The sequence below is a fragment of the Rhinoraja longicauda genome, chromosome 5, assembly GCF_053455715.1.
Source record: "Rhinoraja longicauda isolate Sanriku21f chromosome 5, sRhiLon1.1, whole genome shotgun sequence".
Classification (NCBI taxonomy): domain Eukaryota; kingdom Metazoa; phylum Chordata; class Chondrichthyes; order Rajiformes; family Arhynchobatidae; genus Rhinoraja; species Rhinoraja longicauda.
In genome coordinates this window covers 50,005,805-50,030,973 of record NC_135957.1, presented here as the reverse complement: position 1 = coordinate 50,030,973, position 25,169 = coordinate 50,005,805, and the positions used below count along the sequence as shown (strand labels likewise).

At 39.3% G+C, this 25,169-nt stretch overlaps 1 protein-coding gene across 4 annotated transcripts in view; it reads left to right on the top strand.

Annotated features, from left to right (window-relative positions):
* cd2ap (CD2-associated protein) overlaps positions 1–25,169 on the top strand; it is a 122,131-nt gene that overhangs the window by 86,217 nt on the left and 10,745 nt on the right. For 3 of the 4 annotated variants that reach the window (XM_078400154.1, XM_078400152.1, XM_078400155.1), the window contains 6 exons: positions 2,023–2,121; positions 5,441–5,497; positions 5,960–6,004; positions 6,921–6,951; positions 11,330–11,428; positions 24,269–24,398. In XM_078400154.1, the coding sequence (XP_078256280.1) occupies positions 2,023–2,121; positions 5,441–5,497; positions 5,960–6,004; positions 6,921–6,951; positions 11,330–11,428; positions 24,269–24,398 (461 nt within the window). The remainder of the gene's footprint in view (positions 1–2,022; positions 2,122–5,440; positions 5,498–5,959; positions 6,005–6,920; positions 6,952–11,329; positions 11,429–24,268; positions 24,399–25,169) is intronic. The other variant, XM_078400153.1, reaches the window with a different exon arrangement.

Here is a 25,169-nt window from a genome sequence, read left to right as displayed (position 1 = left end):
ACTGATGTAAGGATCCCCGTGAGCTTTGATGGCAAAGTGGACATCATCGCCACTTCTGGCTTTCTGTTAATCCTAATGATTTCGGTATATAGCCAGTGTTTACCATAATATCAACAAATGGCAAAAGTTGATGGGTGCTTGTTTCTGTTAAAGTTGACCTGCTTAACTTAAAGTTAACAACATAGAAAATATAGAAAAATAGGTGCAGGAGTAGGCCATTTTGGCCATTCAATATGATTACGGCAGATCATCTAAAATCAGTACCCCATTCCTGGTTTTTCCCCATATCCCTTGATTCCTTTAACCCCAAGTGCTAAAGCTAACTTGCACTTTATAAACCGAAGGAGAGTTGTGATTGCAGCAACTACTAATACTCGTGCAGGTCAGGAATCTGATTGAGGCAGTATCTTGATGCATTTTAGGAAGTCATTCCAGGGACCTAATCATGATTCAATATCTGACGGCTTTCTATGGAACAACAACTGTAGCAGAAGTAGAAGCTACCCAATATCTTGAGTACTTCTCTGGAAGTTCAAGCTTGGAGTGTTCTGATTGCATTTATGAATAACAGTTTGCAAACTATGCTGCAACCATCTGTCCTGAACAAATTATTAGGGTTGCGCTGATACTTCAGATGAGAGTGGCAGTAGCTTCACTGGAATGTAAATGTGCCTGTGCAAAATGCTATTTATATCTTGCACACAGCCACTCCACCAGTGCTTTTGATATTGCCAGGTAATAAACAGGTTTAGAGGAAATACTGGATATCCCAGATCAGATCTGTTCAAGATCTATATTGAAAGGCAAAGTCCATCCATTAGACATGCTATGGTCCCTTGCTAAGACTTATGTGGGAGCATTGGGACAAGCACAGCCACATGGAACCCTGGTGGTGGAGTAGTATTAAAGGATGCTAGTTTATGGATTATGACATTATTTATTGAACATTCTATATAATTTATACATTTTGTTTGAAACGTTTGTGCTGTCTTGTCTATTTGCATTGTGATATAATGGTCCAAACCTGTCCTATCCGTGTACCTGTCTAATTGTTTCATAAGTTTTATCACCCAAGGCTAGTCCCTGCCTCAACTACCTCCTCTGGCAGCTGGTTCCATACATCCACCACCCTCTGTGTGCTTCTTTCTTGGTGATTAGGAAATGAGGTAGATGAACGCAGCACGAGTCATCCGTGCTTCAGTGGGTGTTTCTCCTGCTGCAAAGCCTTCCTCACATACCCCAAACCCTTTTGAGACTATTGCCCATAAAACTGCTGTGCAATTGCATTAGATAATTTACCATCATATTCCATTATATTCCTGCAGCTGCATGTTCTGTGGCCCTTTGAGTCCCTGCGGCATTTCTGCGAATCTGTGGGCTTTGCGGCTGCTACTGTCTCAGAACATGAGACAATCCACAAGTAACAATTAAGCCTTGGGTGGTGAATGCAGAGATTCCACCCATGGACTCCTATGTTGTCCTGCGCAGGCCTTTGGATCTGCTTGTAAACAAAACTGATGGAGAGAGATTTAAAACAGATAAAATAATTGAAATAAGTGATTTTAAAAATAATGACTTGTCATGTTTCAAGAGAAAAATTACTCAAATAATTCTATGTTTAAAAAAAAAGTCTTTCCTATCATACCTTTCAATTGACTATAATCTCATTGAAATAAATGGAGCCACATATCCTTATCCATGGCTTGCACAAACCAAATTGAATTGTGTTCCACCCATGGACTCACTGCATCTTCTTCAGCTCGCACATGAAGAAGAACTTGCTATCCATTTCTCCAAGGAATTTTGGCAAAACAATATGTTTCATGTGATTCAATGTAAACATGAAGGTGCTCTTAAATTCTTTTCAGGTTTCACTTCTTTTAGCTGAATGATTCATCATCTAATGTGTTTCATTTACTTTAGCTTTTCGTAAAAGTTCAATGGCCACATGTTCTTGGTAACTGCTATCTTTTAAATGTTATTAAAAGAAGCAATTTGTCTAATTTTCATTCTTTATTGTAGGACACAGGAGACAAAGGATGGTGGAAAGGAGAACTAAGTGGCAAGCAAGGGGTTTTTCCAGACAACTTTGTTGTCATGCTTTCAGAAACTGGAAGAGAGGTATTTTAGTGCTAATGATTTGACTTTCAGGCAGAAACGTCTGCCTTTTTCAATTATAAAATTGCTGTTTAATAGGATCTGGCAGAAGAGCATTAATTACATGTGAAAGTTTAGAGGAAACGAAGGAGTACCCCCACCCATTGTGGAGGATTTATGGGTACTATGTGAGGAAAAGAGCAATAAATACATAAAAGTAGAAGTAGGTCAGAAAACAATGTGTTCAGCCATTCAATATGACAAAGACTGATCTGATTTTTACTTTGATTTACCATTCTGGTCTCCTCGTGACTCCACTGCAGAACAAAGCCCTCTGTCTTGACCTTGAATATATTCAGTGATTTATTTCCCTCTGGACCGGACAATTCCAAAAGTTTGAATGAGGGAATATCTCCTTAATTAGGACAATTGTTATTTTAGAACTATGCCCATTTGTTCTAGATTACCCCATGAAGGAAAATATCCTCCCAGTGTCTACCTTTCAATAGGTTCACCTTTCATTTTTCAGAACTGCCAAATGTTCCCCGGAAGATTATTTTTTTACTGCATAAATCAAACTTGTACACCACTTCCAACATGTCAAGTTTGCATGCAAATATACTCGTTCTAAAATGGGGCCAGAACTATACAAGGTGCAGGTGGGGTCTCACCAATGCATTGTATAGATATAGCCAAACATCCCCATTGCAATGAAAGCCAACGTTACTTTCCTAATTTTCTTAACTAACTTCAGATAGTCCCTGCTTTCCCTCTCTATCCCCCCATCCCAGTTCTCCCACTAGTCTTCCTGTCTCCGACTACATCCTATGTTTGACCCGCCCCCTCACTTGTCTCAGAAGGCAGTGGAGGCCAATTCTCTGAATGCATTCAAGAGAGAGCTAGATAGAGCTCTTAAGGATAGCGGAGTCAGTGGGTATGGGGAGAAGGCAGGAACGGGGTACTGATTAGGAATGATCAGCCATGATCACGTTGAATGGTGGTGCTGGCTCGAAGGGACGAATGGCCTCCTCCTGCATCTATTGTCTATTGACATCAGTCTGAAAAAGTGTCTCGACCCGAAACGTCACCCATTCCTTCTCTCCAGAGATGTTACCTGACCTAAGGAATTATTGAAAATTGCAAAAATATCCGTGGTGCTGAATATACCGGTTCTGACAAATGTCTTAGATCTGAAATATCAGCTCTATTTCCATCTCCACAGATTCTGCCTGACCAGCATGATATCAAGATTTTCTGTTTTTATTTGTATTTTAAACAGTTTTCAGTCTACATTAACCATCTGTCTTTATTTGTAATCACCTTTTATTTAACTAAAGTTCCTGGTTTTAATATGATTTTTTTTGTGGCAGTTTCTTGTTTTTAATCTAAATGTAAATTTCATAATTTTATGATCAATCTTCCTTTAAGTTTCATTACCATGAGATCATTAATATTGTTTCATTACATAATGTTACATCTAAAATAGTTCTCTCTCTGGTTAATTCCATGACATATTCTAAACCTTTTGCAAATTCACTTTGAATGCATCCTCAAGGCAACTATTGTTAATTTAATTGGAGCAATGAGGGGAGAGCAGAAGTTATTTGAGGGGAGAGCGGAAGTTATTAGAGGGGCAGGGTAAAGGATATACAGTACTCATGATGCTGAGAATTCTTCAGTTTGCTATCTCATACTGAAACAAATTTTGAAACCTGAGCTGTTAGGAGCAGCACAGTGGCGCATCTGGTAGAGCTGCTGCCTCACAGCTCCAGAGTCCTGGGTTTGATCCTGACCTCGGCTGCTCTCTGAGTGGAGTTTGCACATTCTCCCTGTGACAGTGTGGGTTTCCTCCATATACTCCAGTTTCCTCCCATATACCAAAGACGTGCGAGTTTGTAGGTTAATTCGGCTCTGTAAATTGCCCCTAGTATGTAGGGAATGGGTGAGAAAATAGGGTAACATTCAACTGATGAGCACAGGCAATCGATGGATGGCGTCGACCAATTGGCAGAAGGGCCTGTTTCCAGACCGTATCTTCCAATTAATCAAATGAGAAATTAAAATTAAACATTGTCATCAATTTGAACAAAGGATGCTTTTTACTGCTGTTCAGGTAAATTCAGAAGCAAAAGTCCTTTCAGGTGAAGCAGAGGTTCATTAGCACCTCATCCACTGTATCAGTTGTTCCCGGTGTGGACTCGTATATACCGGTGAGACCAAGTGCAGACTGGGTGATTGTTTAGCTGAATCTGTGTGCCTTGGCCAATGTGATCTCCCGGTTGCTAAATATTTTAATTTCCCTTCCCATTCCCATATTGATATTTGTGTCCTGGGCGATGCCACTTGCAAATTGGAGGAACAGCACCCTCATACTTTGCTTGGGCAGGTTACAGCCCAGCAATATGAATATTGATTTCGCTATTTTCAAGTACCCTTGCATTCCCACTCTCCCTCCCTGCCCTTTCCCCACCCTAGTCATCCTGCGTGTTCCACTGTTTGCATCCATATATCCCTTCGTTGTCCCTTCTTCCACGCCAACTATGGACCATTGTGGGCTCCACCTTTCCTTGGTCATCGGTGACGGCTCAGATTTGTTTCCTCTCCCCTGACGATTCTCAGTCTGAAGAATGGTCTCAACGTCACCCATTCCTTCTCTCCAGAGATGCTGCCTGACCCGCCAAGTTACTCCAGTATTTTGTGTCTATCTTTGATGTAAGTCACCATCTGCAGCTCCTTCCTACACAACTTGCACTAGTGTTGGGTGTTGTGTTTTCCAGCACTCTTAGATTTCTAGCAGGCATTGTTGTCTGTGTTACAGCAAATCTTTTTTTCCCCCCTTCTGTTCTTATCCATCTCCCATTATCAACACTAACTCCAACCAGATTTGCAGCCACTAATAAGCCTTTCTTCGTCAACAACAATCTGTGTCTTCTGTTTTCTCTAGTTCTCCACCCTATAACAGACATCCCTCTTTCCAGACATAAAGTGCTGGAGTAACTCAGCATGCTGCCTCACATGCTGAGTTACTCCAACACCTTGTGTCTTTTTTCCCATAAACTAGCACCTGTAATTCCTTGTGTCTACATTCCCTTTTTTCATGAGCATCCCTATTCTTTGCAATTTGAATCATGCTGGTTTTCTAACTTTCCCAAGTTTTGATTAAAGTGACATCAACTGTGACATTAACTCTGCTTTTATCAATCCACTTCTGCCTCATTTATTGCATATTTTCAATGTTTTCTATTTTATTTTGGAGCTTCGGCATCTACAATTTTAAAATTGGTTTTCAGTTATTTAAATATAATCGGTCCTGCAACTGAAACTGTTAACATTTTTAATACAGGTTATAGCTGCTCCGAAAGCTCCTTCAAAATTACCACCAAAGCCAGACCTCGATGAGGTAAGACATTTCTAGGGAGAATTAAATTTTCTTGTGTATTATAGGAAGTTTCAATGTGACTTGAGTATTAGCTGTAGTGTATTACACATTTTTAGAACAAAAATCTAAAATATTGTAGCACATCAAGGTTTAAAAGTACTAAAATGCATGTTCTTTTGCAAGGATTTGATATTGAGATCTCATTAGAAAATTGAGGATATAGGAAATATTTTTTTTCTAAACGAATAGGAAAGAAAAGATAACCAAGAAAATTAAATCATATGGTGTATTTTAATATGTTCATTAATTCCTTCCATCCATTTTGAGGTATCTTGTAAGTTCCATGCTTTATTTAATGTGATGATCTTCTGTAGAATAGGGATAAAGGAAGCAAAACTGATCTTAAGCTAATTTCTCTTTTATAACTCTCCCACAAGTCAATCATTTGTTTAATCAGTCTAATCAGTCCATTATTTTCCTCAGATCCCAAATATGGATGTTTATTCCCTACATGAACTCAATAATTTGGTAAATACGAAAGATTTGCCTTATTTTCCTATTTGCATGTTTATAGCAAAGCAGCAGGTGGTTTTGTTGTTCTTGTTAGCAAGACAAGAAAATTGAAACCTAAACAATTGGTGTACTTATTTTTGTAATCGGAGAGATGTGGGAGTGATTACTTAAGAGTGTGGATTGTGGCCAATATATTTAGGCATTTAAAAAAAGCTAAATAATGAAGAAAAAAGAATGATCTTTGGAATATAAGTTGATTTAAAACAAACATTTCTTTGAAATTGGTCACCATTCTTGTGTAGGCAAATGCTTGTGCAGGCAAATCTTTGTCTGGCAGTGTCAACTAAAAGTAAATAATTTAATTATTAGATGAACTGTTTAGTTCAGTTTATTTCTGTGATGTTTGCAATGTGATGTTCTGTTATATGAAAATTAATTCATGGGGAAGACTATTTAGCAAAACCTCCTTGCCTTGCATCTAATTTTTCTAAAAGTGATTTTAAGTCGACACAAAAAGATATTATTATTTAACACTTCCATGATTTTAGATTTCCTTTATTCCTTTAGTTAACTTCTTTTCTTGCCCTTAAAGGAATAAATAGCCTGCTTCCTTAAGGTAATTTGGCCATTCTACATTTTATTATAATAAACTTCACTTTTTCTTTTCATTCTGCTGCAAAGTAAAACTCAACATCAAAATTCTCCCTCTGCAGTCTGCCTTACGTTTGCCAGATTTATGTTGTGATCCATGTGTTTTAGCTTTTACCATTCAAATCTTTGACAGATACATCAAGAAAATGAGCTCTGAGATGTTATAGCATAAAGCTTGAGTTCAAAAGGGTTGGGTTACAAAGTGACTATCGGGCATTTGTACTAGAACAGCCAATTCCCTAAGTCACTATTTAAATTATGATTTTATGTTTATTTACAGAAACCAAAAAAGCCACTGCCACCAACAAAAGGTACGGTACAACAAAAGCTGTTGAAATGCACCATTTGGGTTTTGTGCCACAAAAAGCAAATGGACACCTTTGGTTCTTGTAAAATTTGAAAGAATAATTCTGCAGAAAAAATCAATTAATTTACCTAAACATTGTTCAGAATGTTTCTTACCCAGTGTATGGTATAACTGCTGTGGCGATGTAGGGAATCATGCCAGGCACAACGACTGAAACAACTTGATTAATCTACATTGGTGACATTGATGGTACACTAACAATTTGCTGGAACTCCCTTATTCTTTAATGGGCATCTCTTCACCTTCTGATTCTGAGCTCAAATGTGCTGCAATTAAGTGGAGATTGCAGCCATTCAAGTTGTGTGTGGAGCAGTAAAATTCTCAGAAGGAAAGCATTTGACCTCTCCTTTCCAAAAGGAATACAACGCAGATTTGCCTTCTGGATGTATTGTTATATTTCAGGTACAAAAAGCAAGCTGGCCAAAAATACCATTGAGTACAAGAGCTGGGATGTTATGTTACAGTGATAAAACAAGGCTGGTTAGGCTGCTCTGGAATATTGCCGGAAGGAACTGCAGATGCTGGTTTAAACCAAAGATAGACATAAAATGCTGGAGTAACTCAGCGGGACAAGCAGCATCTCTGGATAGAAGGAATGGGTGATGTTTTGGGTCGAGACCCTTCAGTCTGAAGAAGGGTCTAGACCCGAAACGTCACTCATTCCAGAGTTACTCCAGCAGTTTGTGTCTACTGGTATATTGCTTGCAGTTCTGGTCACCACATTACAGGAAAGATGGGATTAAGCTAGAGAGGGAGTGTAAGGATTGGAGGCCTTGAGTTATAAGGAGAGGGTGGGTCTGTTTTCTGCATGGCAGTGGAGGCTGAGAGGTAATAGCGGTATATAAAATTATGACACAGTAGGGTATGATGGATCAGCCAGTGTCTGATTTCCACCATGATAGTGGTGTTTAAAACGTAGCTTTCAGGTGAGAGGGATGACATTTAAAGGAACTGAGGGGAACTTTTTTCACACAAAGGGCAGTTGGCATCTGGAATGTGCTTTCGGCAGAGGTGGCGGATGTAGGACAGTAGCAACATTTGAAAAAAACATGTATAAGTACTTGAATGAACAGGGCATAGAGGGATATGGAAATAATGCAGGCAAATGGAATGGTGGGTGGGCATGAGATTGGTATTGGTGTAGTAGATTGAAGGACCTATTTCTGCGCTGCACTGGACTCTATAAGCCTAAGTTTTATTATTTGTTAGGGTGTGCTTCCTAAACCTTAACTAAGCAGGTTCTTATGCTAGATAATGGCATTAAATAAGAAATTGTATATAACATTGCTCGCCAGTCAATAGACAATAGACACAGGAGGTGGCCATTCGGCCCTTCGAGCCAGCACCGCCATTCAATGTGATCATGGCTGATCATTCTCAATCAAGATAGATTTTTTTTCTTCTTTCACATTTCTTTTAATAAGTAGAGTGGCTGAGCAATGAAAACTGCCCTTTTCTGTTGCTGTCCATCCGTGGCCCCCTTTTGCCACGAGTCTGAATAAAGATCCTGACTGAAATGCTGTCTGTTCATTCCCTCCTCATACGCTGCCTGGTCCGCTGAGTTATTTTGCTCCAGATTCCATCGTCTGCAGTTTCTTGTTTCATTAGGAGACTGCAACGATCTTGTTCTTGACTGGTACTGAGGCTGTTAGGCTGTACATCAATTGCAACTTGAGATGTATAACTTGAAAGTACAATGCCCTCCATAATGTTTGGGACAAAATCCATCATTTATTTATTCGCCACTGTACTCCACAATTTGAGATTTGTAATAGAAAAAAATCACATGTGGTCAAAGTGCACATTGTCAGATTTTAATAGAGGCCATTTTTATACATTTCGGTTTCACCATGTAGATATTACAGGTGTTTATACATAGTCGTCGACCCCCCCCCCCCTAAATTTCAGGATACCATAATGTCATGTAAATGAAAGTAGTCATGTTTAGTATTTTGTTGCATATCCTTTGCATACAATGACTGCTTAAAGTCTGCGATTCATGGACATCACCAATTGCTGGGTGTCCTCTCTGGTGATGCTCTGCCAGGCCTATATTGCAACCATCTTTAGCTTATGCTTGTTTTGGCGGCTAGTCCCCTTTAGTTTTCACTTCAGCATGTAAAAGGCATGCTCAATTGTGTTCAGATTGTGTGATTGACTTGGCCACTCAAGAATTGACCATTTTTTAGCTTTGAAAAACTCCTTTGTTGCTTTAGCGGTAGGTTTGGGATCATTGTCTTGCTGCAGAATGAACCGTCGGCCAATGAGTTTTGAGGCATTTGTTTGAACTTGAGCAGATAGGATGTGTCGACACGCCAGAATTCATTATGATACTACCATCAGCAGAAGTATCATCAATGAAGATAAGTGAGCCGGTACCTTCAGCAGCCATACATTCACCGGCCATAACACCCCCACCACTGAGTTTCACAGATGAGGTAATATGCTTTGGATCGTGGGCAATTCCAACGCTCCTCAATACTTTGCTCTTTCAATCACTCTGATATAAGTTAATCTTCCTCTCATCTGTCCACAAGACCTTTTTCCAGAACTATGGTTGCTCTTTTAAGTACTTCTTGGCAAACTGTAACCTGGCCATCCTATATTTGCGGCTAACCAGTGGTTTGCATTTTGCAGTGTAGCCTCTGTATTTCTGTTCATGGTCTTTTGCAGACAGTGATCATTGACAAATCCACTCTTAACTACTGAAGAGTGTTTCTGATCTGTCGGACAGGTGTTTGGGGATTTTTCTTTATTACAGCGAGAACTCTTCTCTTATTAGCTATGGAGGTCTTCCTCGGCCTGTCAGTCCCTTTGTGATTATTCATCTCACCAGTGCTCTCTTTCTTCTTAATGATGTTCCAAACAGTTGAGTTTGGTATCTAACAGTTTTATTCTTGTTTCTCAGTCTCACAATGGTTTCTTTGACTTTCATTGGCATATCTTTGGCCCTCGTGTTGATAAACAGCAATAAGTTTCCAAAGATGATGGAAGGACTGGAGGAGTACCTGTGAAGCCATTTGTCCCAAACATTATGGTGCCCTGAAATGGGGGGGGGACTATGTATAAACACAGCTGTAATTTTTACATGGTGAAACCAAAATGAATAAAAATACCCTTCAATAAAATCTGACAATGTGCACTTCAACCATGTGATTTTTTTTCCCATTACAAATCTCAAATTGTGGAGTACAGAGGCAAATAAATAAATGATGGGTCTTTGTCCCAAACATTATGGAGGGCACTGTATCTGGGCAAAGTTTTATTTCAAGTTGATCTGTGGTGAAAGGGTTGCACAAAATGATTTCATCATTTTCAATCTAAAAATAAACATATAGGAAGGAACTGCAGATGCTGGTTTAAACTGAATTTAGACACAAAATGCTGGAGTCACACAATGGGACAGACAGCATCTTTGGAGAGAAGGAATGGGTGACATTTTGTGTCGAGACCCCTCTTCAGTGAAAGTCACAGGAAAGAGAAACTAGAGATGTAGACGATTATGTAAAGAGATATAGAACAAATGAATGAAAGATATGCAAAAAAAGTAACAATGATAAAGGAAACAGCATTGGTAGTTGTTTGCTAGGTGAGAACGAAAAGCTGATGTGACTTGGGTGGGGAATGCAGTGATAAAATAAACATATTGTGAAACGCAGTTTATAGACTCCTCAACTCCTCTGTTCAAGCCTAATTTGATATTTGACAAGATTGTTTTTAAATAGGTCAGGCCAGGAGGGGGTTTCACACATGGAAAATGTCAATGGGCTATTCAATGATTCAGTCTCACAATTCAACGTGTGTTTTAAAACAAAACCAGTTAAAGCAATTTTAAATTGTTCAGGAAATTCAGACTATGATTCTTTTTTTGTTGGTAGAACTTTACCCTGCCACCGGTTATTACATAAAATGCAAAAGTGATGAGGCTGGGTAATTTTAAGATTAAATCAACAGAGATTATCAACAGCGAAGAGGGCTTCCTTTGGGGCTTTAAGTGAAAATTAATTTGGTGCATATGCAGTTTTTATTTTATTACTGATTTCTGGTACACGGTGAAATACCTCTGAATTACTGTTTGAACTGCACCATGGAGTGGAATGTACATTTCGTGCGCTCAGTCCGCTTTGTTTGCTTTTTTAAATTCCTGCCCCCGTATTATTGGTCAATATGTATAACACAGGAAGTTGGTGCTTATTGCACAGAGACCACACAGTTTTAAATAACGTCCTATTAAGCTTTTACTGCATTTAATTATTGAAAATCGATGTAATTGAAGTAGTCTGAATCGAAAGACACTGATTGTGAAATGTTGCCTCTTGCAGTTTCAAAACCGGAGCCACCTCCAGCTGAAAAGAAGTTTGAATTTAAAAAGGCTCATCCAGACAAAATTGATGCAATTGCTCCAAGGATTGAAGAGAAAGGTAAGTTCAGAAATGGACTAAATATTTGTGCACATATAAATGTGATACTGCCAAATGGAAAATGGCCTGTGTAGTAACAGATGCACAGGCTACTGTGTAGTAACTGATGATATTTTAATCAGTTGAAATTTGTTTAAGTGGTTCTTAATCTACTTTCCTTTTACCAATGCCATAGAAGTTTTGTTGAAATCTAAATTTTGATTTAAACCTCTCAACTCTTTTTTTTTTTTTGGTTACCATGTTAATTCTGATCTTGCATGCATATTTAAATCAATCTGGGGACAACAGCTCAAACAACCAAATTTGATAAAAAAGAATGACGTATATTAAATCCTTTTAGGATTCTGTTTTTACTTCATTCAAGCATTAGATTGTCACTGTCACGTCTAATGTTTACTGTTGATTTCCAATGGTTTTTGACTGGAGTTGCTTTCAGAGAGCAACTACTGCAGTTGTTCAGGAGTCATAAATAGTTCAGCGTTAAAGGCATAGATTTAAGATGGCATTAACATTAAATGATGTGAGGTGACCAGATAGATTGCACAATTGTTAGCTTCATATTAGCTCCATTGCAGATGGATATAATTCATTGAATTTAAATTCCTTAAGATGCTGTAGGGAGATTTAAGATTGTCCCTCCTTATCTATAGTTCTAGACTACTTGTCCAGCCATATAATTACTGTGCTAGGAAGGAACTGCAGATTCTGGTTTACACCAAAGTTAGACATAAAACGCTGGAGTAACTAGAAAAAGCAGGAACGGGGTACTGATTTTAGATGATCAGCCATGATCAAATTGAATGGTGATGTTGGCTCGAAGGGCCGAATGACCTACTGTTTCTATGAAATATGAGATGCTGTTTACTTTTAGTGAAATATAAAATACTTTTCGTGAGCCAGCACAGTTGCAAAGCAGAAAACTTGAAAGAGAGAGAGAGAGAGAGAGAGAGAGAGAGAGAGTTTATTCACAAATCACCCAGAGTACTATAGATAATGAAAAGATCATCTCTATTTGTCTGAAGAAAGGTGCCGACATTGAAACATCATCTGTCCATTCACTCCACAAATGCTGCTCGAGTTCCTCCTGCAGTTTGATTTTAGAATTATTTTTTTGTAATATAATATTAGTTAAAAATTAAATATTGGCAAGGGCACTGGGGATAATTGCTGTGCTCATCAGAATACCACCAATTTTTTCCATATATAAACGTTCTCAGAAGAATTTAACATTTAATCTTAAAATTGACACCTTTACAGTGTAGCGTTCACTTTTCTTTTTGCTTTGTACCGGTGGCATTGATAGTTATGCGTAGATTTTTGAAATAGGATTTGGCTACACAACGATCTCCCACCAACTCCCCCCAACCCCATAATCGAGGATTGAGAATGAACCACACCTGATAACCTTGAGGTCGGTTTTCACCAGGATTATGAGTGATGGTATATCCTATATAATGTTAAAATAATGGTAGTCAATTTTGTTTGGCATTTTTCGGTGGTTGTTTAAGCTTCAGGAAATTCACCTTGGTCGCTCTGAAGGAATTGGGGGAGGGGAGGGGGTGTGTAGATTAAAAAGTGATTTAAATCGAAGCAAAACAATCAGAACAAAAAAAAATCAAAGATCCAGTAAAAAAAAATTACAGTTCATCACTTCTCAACACTCCTTTGAATATATAATAAAAATAATTTAAAAATACTGAAATCACTTAAGTCGGGCAACACCTATGGGAAATGTGTAATGGTTCAGATCCAAGATCCATGTGTTTCCAGAATTTCCTGATTTTATTTCACACATCTGCAGAATTTTTATTTGGTTTTCATTTACCTTCTGAATCTATATCTCTATCTTTGTTTTCTTCACATTATCATGTTCTGCCTAAGATAGATCAACTTGTTCAACTTCTATTTCCAATGCTTGAAACAATTTCTTTTGGTTGTAAAGGTTGCTGTTGTACTGGATTAAGTTACTCGTACAAGTTGGGCAACACCTATATCCTTACAATTTCAACAACAAAAAAGATCATTAATACTTTACTTTTTTCCCCAAAACAAATAAATGAAATGTCCTGTGCAGAAATATTTAAATTGTACCGTATTGGAACTTGTGGTTCCATTGATGACTGAAAAATGTTAGTCACTGGAAAGTGTAGACTTAAGCAACTGCTAATGTGCTGCAAGCAACCGGGAGAAATAAAGTTTGATGTATGAACTGCATTCACATGTTAATGGATCAATCTCATGTTTAGTCTTTTCACTGACTGCAACACTCACAACAAAAAGCTTCTCTCTGTACCTCAGTACACATGACAATAATAAAGTAAACTAATTTTTCAAAGATAATCATGAGATGGAAGACTGTATAATATCAGAATGCTCATGATCCTCAAGCTAGCAAGAAAATTATGTTGCTGTCATGATTATGCATCCTGCCTCAAATCTGGTCAGGAAGTGGTTTTGGCAGTATAGCACAATCTTTCTTGAGGGGTTTTGATCAACAATTGGGTCATAGTTTTTATATTACAATTACTGTTTTGTTTTTAAAAAAACAGCTTTTAACAGCATGGCTGTTAAGTGCTTAAAAAGTCTACATTTTGTTTTCAAGCAAGTCCTAAGACAAATAAAATGGTAGTTTCATAGTAATAAATTATAAATGATAGTTCATGATCCAGAACAATAGCTGCTGAGCAAATAAGACATGTAAGCAGACTATTCAATTTTTTCAGTCTGCTCCATAATTCAAGAGACAGTGTCAAATCAAAATATATTGGCAGCTTTGCCTCTTTTTCCTTTTACACTATGATGAAAAATAAAAGCAGAACTGGAACATTCTATCCCTCGTGCCTTCAATAAGACTGCAGTTGATATTTTTCTCTGCCATATTCATGTATGAACTGCATATCCAATGATTCCTTTGATGTCTGAAAATATCCAGTTCTGTACTGAATCTACTCAATGATTGAACTCCCCAGTTCTTTTGGATTGTGAATGCCAAAGCTCTGGATGAGGTTGGAGTTTAATAAGAGCAATTGTAAAAAAAAAGTGTGAGGTGTTGCACGTTGAGAGGACAAATGTAAAGGGAAAATGTACAAATAATAGCATGACCCTTAACACCATTGATGTGGTGAGGGATCTTGGGGTCCAAGTCAATAACTCTGCAAGTGGCAACACAAGTAGGTAGAGTGATAAAGAAGGCAAATGGTATGCTTGCTTTCATAGGTCGGCACATTGAGTACAAGTGTCAGAGAGTCATGATGCAGCTTTATTGGCAACTTTTAGAATAGTGTGTGCAGTTCTGGTTGCCACATTACAGGGAGGATGAAGAGGCTTTGGAAAGGGTAGACAGTATGATACCTGGATTAGGGGGTATTGGCTTCAGGAGGCAGTTGGGCAGAATTGGATTGTTTTCTCTGGAATGCTGGAGGTTGTAGGGAAACCTAATAGAAGATAAAACAACTGCTCCATATGAAATCTCTGGCCGCATCCTCGGGTCCTGTGTGGATCAGCTGGCAGAAGCATTTGAACGCCTTTAACCTCTCACTACTACATTCTGAAGTTCCCACCTACTTTAAGGTCACCACTATAATCTCAGTGCGAAAGAAAAGGAAGGTAACATACTTTAATGACTACTATCCAGTGGCTCGGACATCCACCATCATGAAGTGCTTTGATAGACTGGAGATTGTGCATGCTAACTCCAACCTACCAGCCAGCCTTGACCAACTGCAGTTTGCTTACCACTGGAATAGGTCCACAGCAGACTCCATCTCCCTGGACTGAAACAAGTCTCTGAAACATCCAGACAACAAGGACTCCTGCATTAAACTCCTATTTATCAACTGTAGTTCTGCCTTCACCAGAATCTCATGCAAACTCATCTCTAAACTCCTGGATCTAGGAATCAGCACCCCCCGCTGCCACTGGACCCTTGAAGAGAATTTTGCTTCTCTGAACTCTTGGGAATTCTCAACCCAGAGAGTGATGGAGGTATAATCATTGTATATAGGCACAGAATGAATTCTTAAATCTCTTTTCCTTAAATCTTGGGCGAAGAAATCTGTTTTGTTTGCCAGCATCAGATATTTTTCCAAGATTATTAACCCTGGTTATAGTCATATTTGATGTTTGTTTCTATTGTCTATAATTGAAATGCAAATGTGGTGATTGTTCTTTCAATCTTTGGCATTAGCAGCCAAGGACTAATTTATTTCTGACCAAATGCTAGCATAAACCACATGCCTTGTTTTTTACTTTAGAAAACATATTACTTTTGTTCTAAACACTTGATTCCTGCATGGCAATATCATATCCAAACACTTCACCAATCCAGTCTCCTTTACAACTTTCTATTCGCGTCATTAATTACCATACCTCCTAATGAAGTTTTTTTAACGCAGTTCCGTGAAATAACAATTGAAATAGCTTTTCCCAATGCTGCTTTATTTCTTCTGCTTTAAAACCTGTGCTTTGTTTTTCTGTTTGATGGTGCACAATCTGCAATTTGCTGATGTCTAATTACTCAGTGCATCTTTGCTGCATTGCATGGTTTTTCCATAGAGAAATGTGAAGAAAAAAAATGTTCTTCCGCTTCATCAAAGCAAAAATTTATTGTGGTATATTTTCGGCTGAGTGAAGAAGCATTCCGCAGTCAATACCACTTTTCGTTTTGCAGGCGGTGAACTGTTAAATGTTTATCTTAACACATTAGGTTTGTACCTCTCATGCATTATTAAACCTTTACTTTCCCAAGTTTAAATGGTTTTGCAAGTTTTAAGGTTTGCACCTCTCACTTGAGCTGTTGTGTTAAATTTATATTTTTATGCTTTCAGTGAGTGTCATTGGATGACATTGAAATATTCAGAAATGCAAACCTTCAATATTGGCTGATGAATCCCGAGTTCTACAAAATATCACGTTCCCTTAACTTTCCTATCTCTCATTCCTGGTATCAACAAGCATTTATCTAGTTCCTCCTTGCAATTAGTACTCGTATGGCACTCTTTGTCTTTCTATTTATTTATACCTTTTTGATATCCAGTAAACCCTTGTTTTAATGGACCTCTTTATAGCAGATTCTGGTAATAGCAGATGGACCTGCTGACCCACCCCTGGCTCGCAAGGTGTACCAACGAGCCCTTCTTCACCCATTGCATGGTCCAGTGGATGGGACTGTTGTTGCAGCCTGTGCTGTATCTTCTGCGGACAGCATTTATTCAGGCCTGGTCAGCACTTGGTCACTGTAGGGCTCCCTCCCCTCTCACCAGCTGCTACTTCTCTTCTGATGGACATCGCTTTGTCCATTTGGCATCTTCTTCTCCCTCCACCTCCTCCTTCTCCTGTCACTCTACCGCTTTCTCCTCTACAGCCCTCTCCTTCTCTTTCTCCCCTCCCCCCCGGAGTCAGTGACATACTCTACTTTGGAAGATGTCGGTGACAGTAGGTGAAAAGGAGGAGAAGGTGGTGGAGAGGACAATGTGATCGCCGACAGCTGGTGAGAGGGGAGGGACTCCACAGTGATCGAACTCTTCCTGTCGGTGGCAGCAGCCCCAAGGAAAGCGCTGTCGGCAAGGGCGACAGCAGGCAGCAAAGGATTGGTGGAACAGGCTGGTAAAGCCTGAATCAGGGGAAATCAGAAAAAATAATGGGCTTGATCTAACTTTCTGACAACTGAAACCACTGGAATTTGAAAACGACTGATGGGAAATGTAATAATGACCATTAGGTTGAGGTTCCATTTGAGGATTTGATCCTGACACAATGAACACCAAATATGTATGTTTGCTCTGCCCGTGGAGACTGTTTAGTCTTGTGAGATAGCCCAGCCTTTCAGCTGAAACGGTAACTCTTTGATCCTGTGCTGTCATAGAAATGGAATAGAAAATAGGTGCAGGAGTAGGCCATTCGGCCCTTCAATCACATCTAATTCCCTCGTCTAAATCGTTGAAAGGCTGGAGCGATTGGGCTTGTATACACTGGAATTTAGAAGGATGAGGGGGGATCTTATTGAAACATATAAGATAATTAGGGGATTGGACACATTAGAGGCAGGAAACATGTTCCCAATGTTGGGGGAGTCCAGAACAAGGGGCCACAGTTTAAGAATAAGGGGTAGGCCATTTAGAACGGAGATGAGGAAGAACTTTTTCAGTCAGAGAGTGGTGAAGGTGTGGAATTCTCTGCCTCAGAAGGCAGTGGAGGCCAGTTCGTTGGATGCTTTCAAGAGAGAGCTGGATAGAGCTCTTAAGGATAGCGGAGTGAGGGGGTATGGGGAGAAGGCAGGAACGGGGTACTGATTGAGAGTGATCAGCCATGATCGCATTGAATGGCGGTGCTGGCTTGAAGGGCTGAATGGCCTACTCCTGCACCTATTGTCTATTGTCTATTGTTAATATATATTGTAAATAACTGGGGTCCCAGCACCGAGCTTTGAGGCACCCTACTAGTCATTGCTTGCCATTCTGAAAAGGACCCGTTAATTTCTATTCTTTGCTTCCTATCTGCCAACCAGTTCTCTGTCCATGTCAATACCTTACCCCCAATAAATACCATGTGCTCTAATTTTGCACACTAATCTCAAAGGCTTTTTGAAAGTCCAGATACACCACATCCACTGGCTCTCCCCAATCCATTCTACTTGTTAAATCCTCAAATAATTTCCAGAAGATTAGTCGAGCATGATTTCCTCTTCATAAATCCATGTTGACTTTGTCCGATCCTGTCACTGCTTTCCAAATGCACTGCTATAACATCTTTAATAATCGACTCAAGCATCTTCCCCACTACTGATGTAAGGCTAACTGGTTATAATTCCCCGTTTTCTCTCTCCTTCATTTCTTAAGAAGTGAAGTTACATTGGCTACCCTCCAGTCCACAGGAACTGATCCAGAGTCGAGAGAACATTGAAAAATGATCACCAATGCATCCATGATTCCTAGGGCCACCTCCTTGAGTACTCTGGGATGCAGACCATCAGGCCCTGGGGATTTATCTGCCTTCAGTCAGAACAGTTTATCTAACACCATTTCCTGACTAATGCGGATTCCCTTCAGTTCCTCCCACTAGATCCTCGGTCCTGTAGTATTTCTGGCAGATTGTTTGTGTCTTCCTTAGTGAAGACAGAACCAAAGTACTCATTTAACTCTTCTGCCATTTCCTTGTTTCCCATTATAACTTCACCTGCCTCTGATTGTAAGGGACTGTCAGATCTAATGAAGGATCTAGGGCTTGATTGATTTCAATGCAATGAATATGCAAATGGTTCAGAAGCCTCTAAGGTAAATTACCTTTGATGAAACTTAATTGTAAAGTTTTAATTATTTATATAGTATCTTGTTTGCTGCTTCAATTTTCTGTCAAAATGTCCCAATTTCTGTGAGAAAACATTATCAACTGACAGTGCCCACTCCCTTTGCTCTCTGTGGAAGACTTTTAGGGCTGTTTTGGGGATCAAGTTGGCCTGGAATTTTGCTTGCTTTGCCTCCAGTGAATCTGCTGAACTGGCAGTGTGGATAGCCAGTGAGAGAGGTTGTCCACATCTGCATCAGGTTAATGTAGTAGGAAAGAACTGCAGATGCTGGTTTAAATCAAAGATAGACACAAAATGCTGGAGTAACTGGCAGCATCTCTGGAGAGAAGGAATGGGTGACATTTCGGGTCGAGTCTCTTCTTCGGACTGATTTCAGGTTAATGTAGGTCGGGACAACAATTCTAGGCATGGTCACTAGATCATTAAGATCTGGGCCATAACTTGCCAAATAATGTAGTTTTAGTTCATTTCTTTGGCCAGTTGATCATGAGGACTTGTCTTTCAAACCAGTTCTTGGTTTTTTTTGCACGTTAATTATTCAGACTTGTGTACTAACAAGCAAAAATACAGGCTTCATGCATAGATCCAGAATATGAGCAGCAAAGTGGTCTTGGTAAGTAACAAAGCAGATGCTGTGGTGAAAAAATTGGCAGAGTGTTTTGTAATGATCGGTTATGATGGAAAGAACTGGATTGGTTTCAGTTCAGCATTTTTAGCTTTATTTTCCATTTTCATTTTCAACCTAAGATGGACAGTCTGTTCAGTCTCATTATTTGCCAGCTCACTGCCTTGCACCTGAACCAAGAGTATTGTAATTTCCCTGGAATTACACTTCTGTGAGTCGTTTCAGAAAATTTTAATTTCTGACTGGTAATTTGTGATATTAAAACTACAGGTGACCCCTGGGTTACGAGGGGGGCATTGTGTTCCTAGTAAACAGGGTGTATGATCATTCTTCACAAGAATGCAAAGCTATTTTAACTGCACATACATCGAGAATCACAAGTTGAAAATGAAAATAAATGTATTTATTTATTTACTTCGTTTTCACAAATCCTATGAGAGTGAATATAATTTGCTATCAATTTTTTGAGTGGTGATTTTGAATTCTGTCATGGCAAATTTCTGTAACCCAAATGGTGATAATGCGGGTGCCACTTGGAGCTACTTTTGATGTAAACTGGCTAATTCAAACAAACAAGGGCATTCCACCACATTTATTTAGTAATTCTGGAAGTGATAACTTCTGAGTGGTGAGGGGAGTTATAGACTGTCAAGATGACTTACTTTTGCATATATTAATAAAGAATGGAGTAATGTTCACAGTAAAATGCACCATTTCCTAATGCTCCTATGCTGTAGAAAATAATATGACTGTTACCCTCTGTTAGCAGGCAATGTCTTGAAGGAGAGAGCACATAATCCATTCCCATGTCTGATTTAATTACCAGACTGCCTGACTTTTTGTGCACTTTTTTTTAACTGAACCTTTTGAGGAATTAAGTCTCAGAATCCTGAATTGAACACATTTATCAAAGCTATATATAGCAGATTAAGTCCAAATTCTATTTCAGGCCAAATAGTAAAAAATCCTGGAACATGCCAAAAAGTTCATCTTGTGGACACAATCTGTCTGGACACTTGATTTTTGGAGATGCCAATTTAGAAGAGTCAGAATCAAAGAGAACAAACTTGCTTTTGTATTCTGCTTTCATGTTCTGTAGATCTGATCAACAGTGAATTAGGGTGCATGTTGAAAAGGAGTGTCAATCTTGTGTGCATCCTGGTGTAAAAGCCACTGCATGAGGACCTTGCTCCTTCTTTAGAAGTGCTCTGGGATTAAAGAGGACTTGCTTTCACTCACTTGAGTTTAGTTTAGTTTAGAGATACAGCGTGGAAACAAGCACTTTGGGCCATGAATCCGTGCTGACCAACAATCACCCATACACTAGTTCTCTCCTCACACTAACCACAATTTATAGAAGCTAATTTAACTACAAACCTGCATGTCTTTGGAATGTGGGAGGGAACCCAAGCACCCAGAGAAATCCCATGCAGTCACAGCGAGAATGTGCAAACTTTGCACAGGCAGCACCCGTAGTTAGGATCTAGGTCTCTGGCACTGAGACAGCAGCTCTGCTGCTGCGCACTCTGCCACCCATGGAGGTATCCTTGTAGTGCTTTGAGATGCCTACTCTGTAATCCATGTCACAAGGTATGCTGCTGGCCTTTAAACTGTGACATTTGTGTTGGGTTTGGGGTCTTAATCTTCAAACATTTAACATCGAAGGACTAACAGCAGAGTTCATACATTGAAAGTGAATGGTGAATTTCATCAACAATGTCCTAATTTGACTGAATTCATGTTGTAATTTGGAGAACAACTTGTCAGCAACTGTGAAGAGGTAGTTGAAGATCAACTTGCAATGATACGCTGTGGTAGACAGGAAATAATCCTGCATAGTTACCACAATCAGATTTGTCTCCTTCCTTAATTATGACAAAGGAGGTCCCAGTATACTTTACTCTTCCCAGATGTGAAAGGTGGGATTAGAAAGCTCTTCAGTAGAAATATTGTCTGCTCCTGAGGCTTAGTATTGCAGTTGGCATAGCCTTTTTGATGGTTAGCCTGGGGTTCTTGCAAGGCTGGTGTCAAATGAAGAAGAGGATTCTTGCTTCATGAAGAGATACAATTGAGAAGGTTAACCCAAATTCCCCTCCAGTTGCTGCTGATTGCCTCTTTGTCCTTAATAAGTTCCTTGTGGCGGACACGGAGCTGTCCGTCCAAGAATGAAGCAGCACACTGAGTTATCCAACACCACTTTATTCCGTGTGTCGCACCATCCTTCCCAACTCTCTTATCTCCTGCTCTTGGACTCCTCGTAACCTCTCACGAGCCGAAGGTTATGTACTGTGTGTGGCCCACCACCAGGGGCCGCTACATGACCCCCCCAGAACCAGAGGCGCAGAAACGGTCGGGCAGCCGGACGAGGCGGCCGGACCTTGTACGCACGTTCCCGTGCAAAGGAGTCCTGCCCTGTAAGGGCAAGTTACATTCCATTCATAGGTACAAATGTGGCATTTGGTAGCATTGAAAAATTCGCAACAAGCAAACTTCTGCACTTTTCACAAATTGCATATGTTCTTGACATAACAAGATTTCTGTTGGACCTCTGTCTTTAGATACCTGTAGAACAGTTTCTCTTCTTCCTTGAGGAGTGGTGGAGTTTACAGTTCAAAAATGTCTTGTAGACACGAGACTTTAGATTCTGATTTGTTGCTTTAGAAATAATGTATTTGTCATTACTTACTTCTTGGACAGAAGAGTGCAGAAGAGGTTTACCAGGATGCTGCTTGGATTAGAAGATATTAGCTATAAAAGTTGGTTGGAGAAATATGGATAGTTTTCCCTAGAGTGTTGGTGGCTGAGGAGAAAACTGGAAGTTTATAAAATTATGGGCGTCGTAGAAAGAGTCAAAACTTGGTGGAAATGTCAAATAGGAGAGGGCATAGCTTTAAGGAGAGAATGGCAAAATTTAAAGGAGATGGGCAAGGCAAATGGTTTATGCAGTTGTGAGTGCCAGGAGTGGTGATGGAAGCAGATAGGATAGTCGTGTTTAAGAAGCTTTTAGATAGGCACATGCAATTTGCAGGTAATGAGGGTAATTGTAAGTAATGATAATGTGCAGGCAGAAAGACTCAGCTTGATTTTGCATCATGTTTGGCACAGACATCATCGGCCAAAGCACCTCTTCCGATACTGTACTGCTCAGTGTTCGAGTTAACTGAGCCTCTAAATTGTAATTTCACAATATACTTCAGCATCACACAAAAAATGTTTGAGAACCTTCCTGTTATCTTGTTTTTAAATACATTGCATTATTAAGAATATATACTATCACAACATCTAATAAGACCGATAACGCAACTTAAATACGGCGAAAATTGAAAATCTGCAGATGCAGGAAACCTAAAATAAAAAAAGAATACGTTGGAAATACTCAGCAGGTCTCTTCACAACTGCAGGAAGACAAACAATGTTGAATTTCAGGTCTGATGAAGAGTCTTTGAGCTGAAGTGTTAATTCTGTTTCTTATCCCGCAGATGTGGTAAAATTATGTCAAGTATTTTTCAGCAGATTCAGTTTATATTTAAAATACTGTGACTACTGGAAAATAAAATCAAGTGTGCAATATCAATACATGTCTCTGATCAGGCTGTATCTGCACGGCATAAATAATCATGCCTTAGGCTGAAAATCTTTCATAAAACCAACCAAGCCAGTATACAGTGCATTTCTATGTCATTTTCATTGTATTGATTTTCATGATACATTTTGGATTTTGTGGTCAAAATGAAGCAATAGTTGTATTTAGTTTACATAAGTTGCCCGTTAAGTCTAGTTTTGTTGCATTAATTCACCACTGTGAATTTGTTGGAAGAATATATTCTGTCCCACATGTTGAACGGCAGAAATGTTGACTGAAGAAGGGTCTCGACCTGAAACGTCACCCATTCCTTCTCTACTGAGATGCTGCCTGACCCACTGAGTTACTCCAGCTTTTTGTGATACCTTCGCCAGAAATGTTGAGACAGCTTAGTCACTGACTACTTCTGAATTGAAATTGAAAATTAAGGAACCTTCAATTTTGAGATGATTTGGGTAAGGGAGGGAATTACATTCTTAAAGGAAATGTTATCCTCATTCATGGACTTCGTGCTGTTTCAATTTAACAATTTCTAAGCCATTTTTTGTGGCAGAACCTAATTTATGTTCTTATTAGTGCATGCAGCTCATTTGTACAGTCATGGATATCATCTAATTTCTTTTGTAAATGACTGGATGTTTTATCTCTATTGTACTGTGTCCTCAGCCTGCCTTCATTCCGTATCACTACCTGATGCGATGAGCATGTTCTGGTTTTCTAATTCAGCTGATTATTCATTGCAAAAGGTTTGGGCTAACAACAATTTATATTGACACACTCTTAGCATTGTTGAAAAGAGCAGATTAGGCAGCACATCCAGAGACAGAGTTCATATTGCACGTAGATGAACTTTCAACAGAACTGAAGTTAAAAAATAATGTTAAGCTTTTGAAGGGGGAGAGGGGTGGAGAAAAGAAACAGAATGTTTGTGAGAGGGTGGAGACTAAGAGAGAGTGAATGGCAGACACCTGGCCGAGGGTGGGTGAGAAGACGCTTTAATTGTAGCTGACCTATCTGCTGAATTGGCACCACCACCAATTTACTCTTTATCTCCATTCTCTCAGAAACATTCCCTTTATTCTCTCCTCTCTTCCTGTTTTTCTCCAACTTAATAAATGTTTGATGTTTTAGTATTTCTCAATTCTGATGAAAGGTCTCAACCAGAATCATCAATGGTTCCTCTCTGAACAGGTGCTGCCTGACCTGCTGAGAATTTCCAGCAATCATTTTTTTGTTTTTTAATATTTAAATGTTCATTGAATCGACTAACAAATTGACCAGAAGCTGAATAATCAGATTGATGCGTTTGTATCTTTTGTATCTGTGCAGATGATCAGAAGTCAGCTAAACCAGCCGCCCCATTGGTACCACCCAAAAAACCCAACCTTCCCATGAAGAGTCTTCCTTTCCGGTCTACTACTACTCCCAAACGACCAGAGAAGCCTCCCCCTCTACCCAAGTAAGATGTTTTCCTCTTGAGGTTCTTGTAGTATATTTATTGCCATTGTTATTAATATTTGTGAGCCAAAAAACACAAATTATTACTGAAGTTAGACTGAGGCAATTTTGTTTTCATTCTTGCCCTTACCCAGATGTGTGTCACGCTACAATGCCCTTTGCCCTTCAATTTAATGTGACTGCCCTATAATTTGCCCTTCAATTTAAGGCGACTGCTTGTTCTGAAATTGATTGGTGAAAAGGCAGTTTTTTAAAACATGCAACTGGTAAACTAAAATTCACTCTACTCACAGTGGTTCATACTTGAAAATCAATCTGTGAGCTATTTTGTACAGACATATGAACCACTGTGAGTAGAGTGAATTTTAGTTTACCAGTTGCAATTGTTGGGTGACCAGAACTTAACACATTAATCCAAATGCGGTCTGACCAACATCTTTATATGGTTGTGATATGACTTCCCAACTCCTGTACTCACTGCCCTGACTGATGGTAAACATGCCAAATGCCTTTTCATCATCCTGTCTATATGTGTCTCCACTTTCAGAGTAATATGCTACCTTGATTAAATGGTGCTAGTATAAGGAGAGGTTGAACAAACTTGGATTATTTTCAAGTTGTATATTCTTCTATTGGGTCACCCTCATACTCTGATGCTCCAGAGAAAATAATCCAAGTTTGTTCAACCTCCTTATACTAGTACCATTTAATCAAGGTAGCATATTACTCTGAAAGTGGAGACACATATAGACAGGATGACGAAAAGGCATTT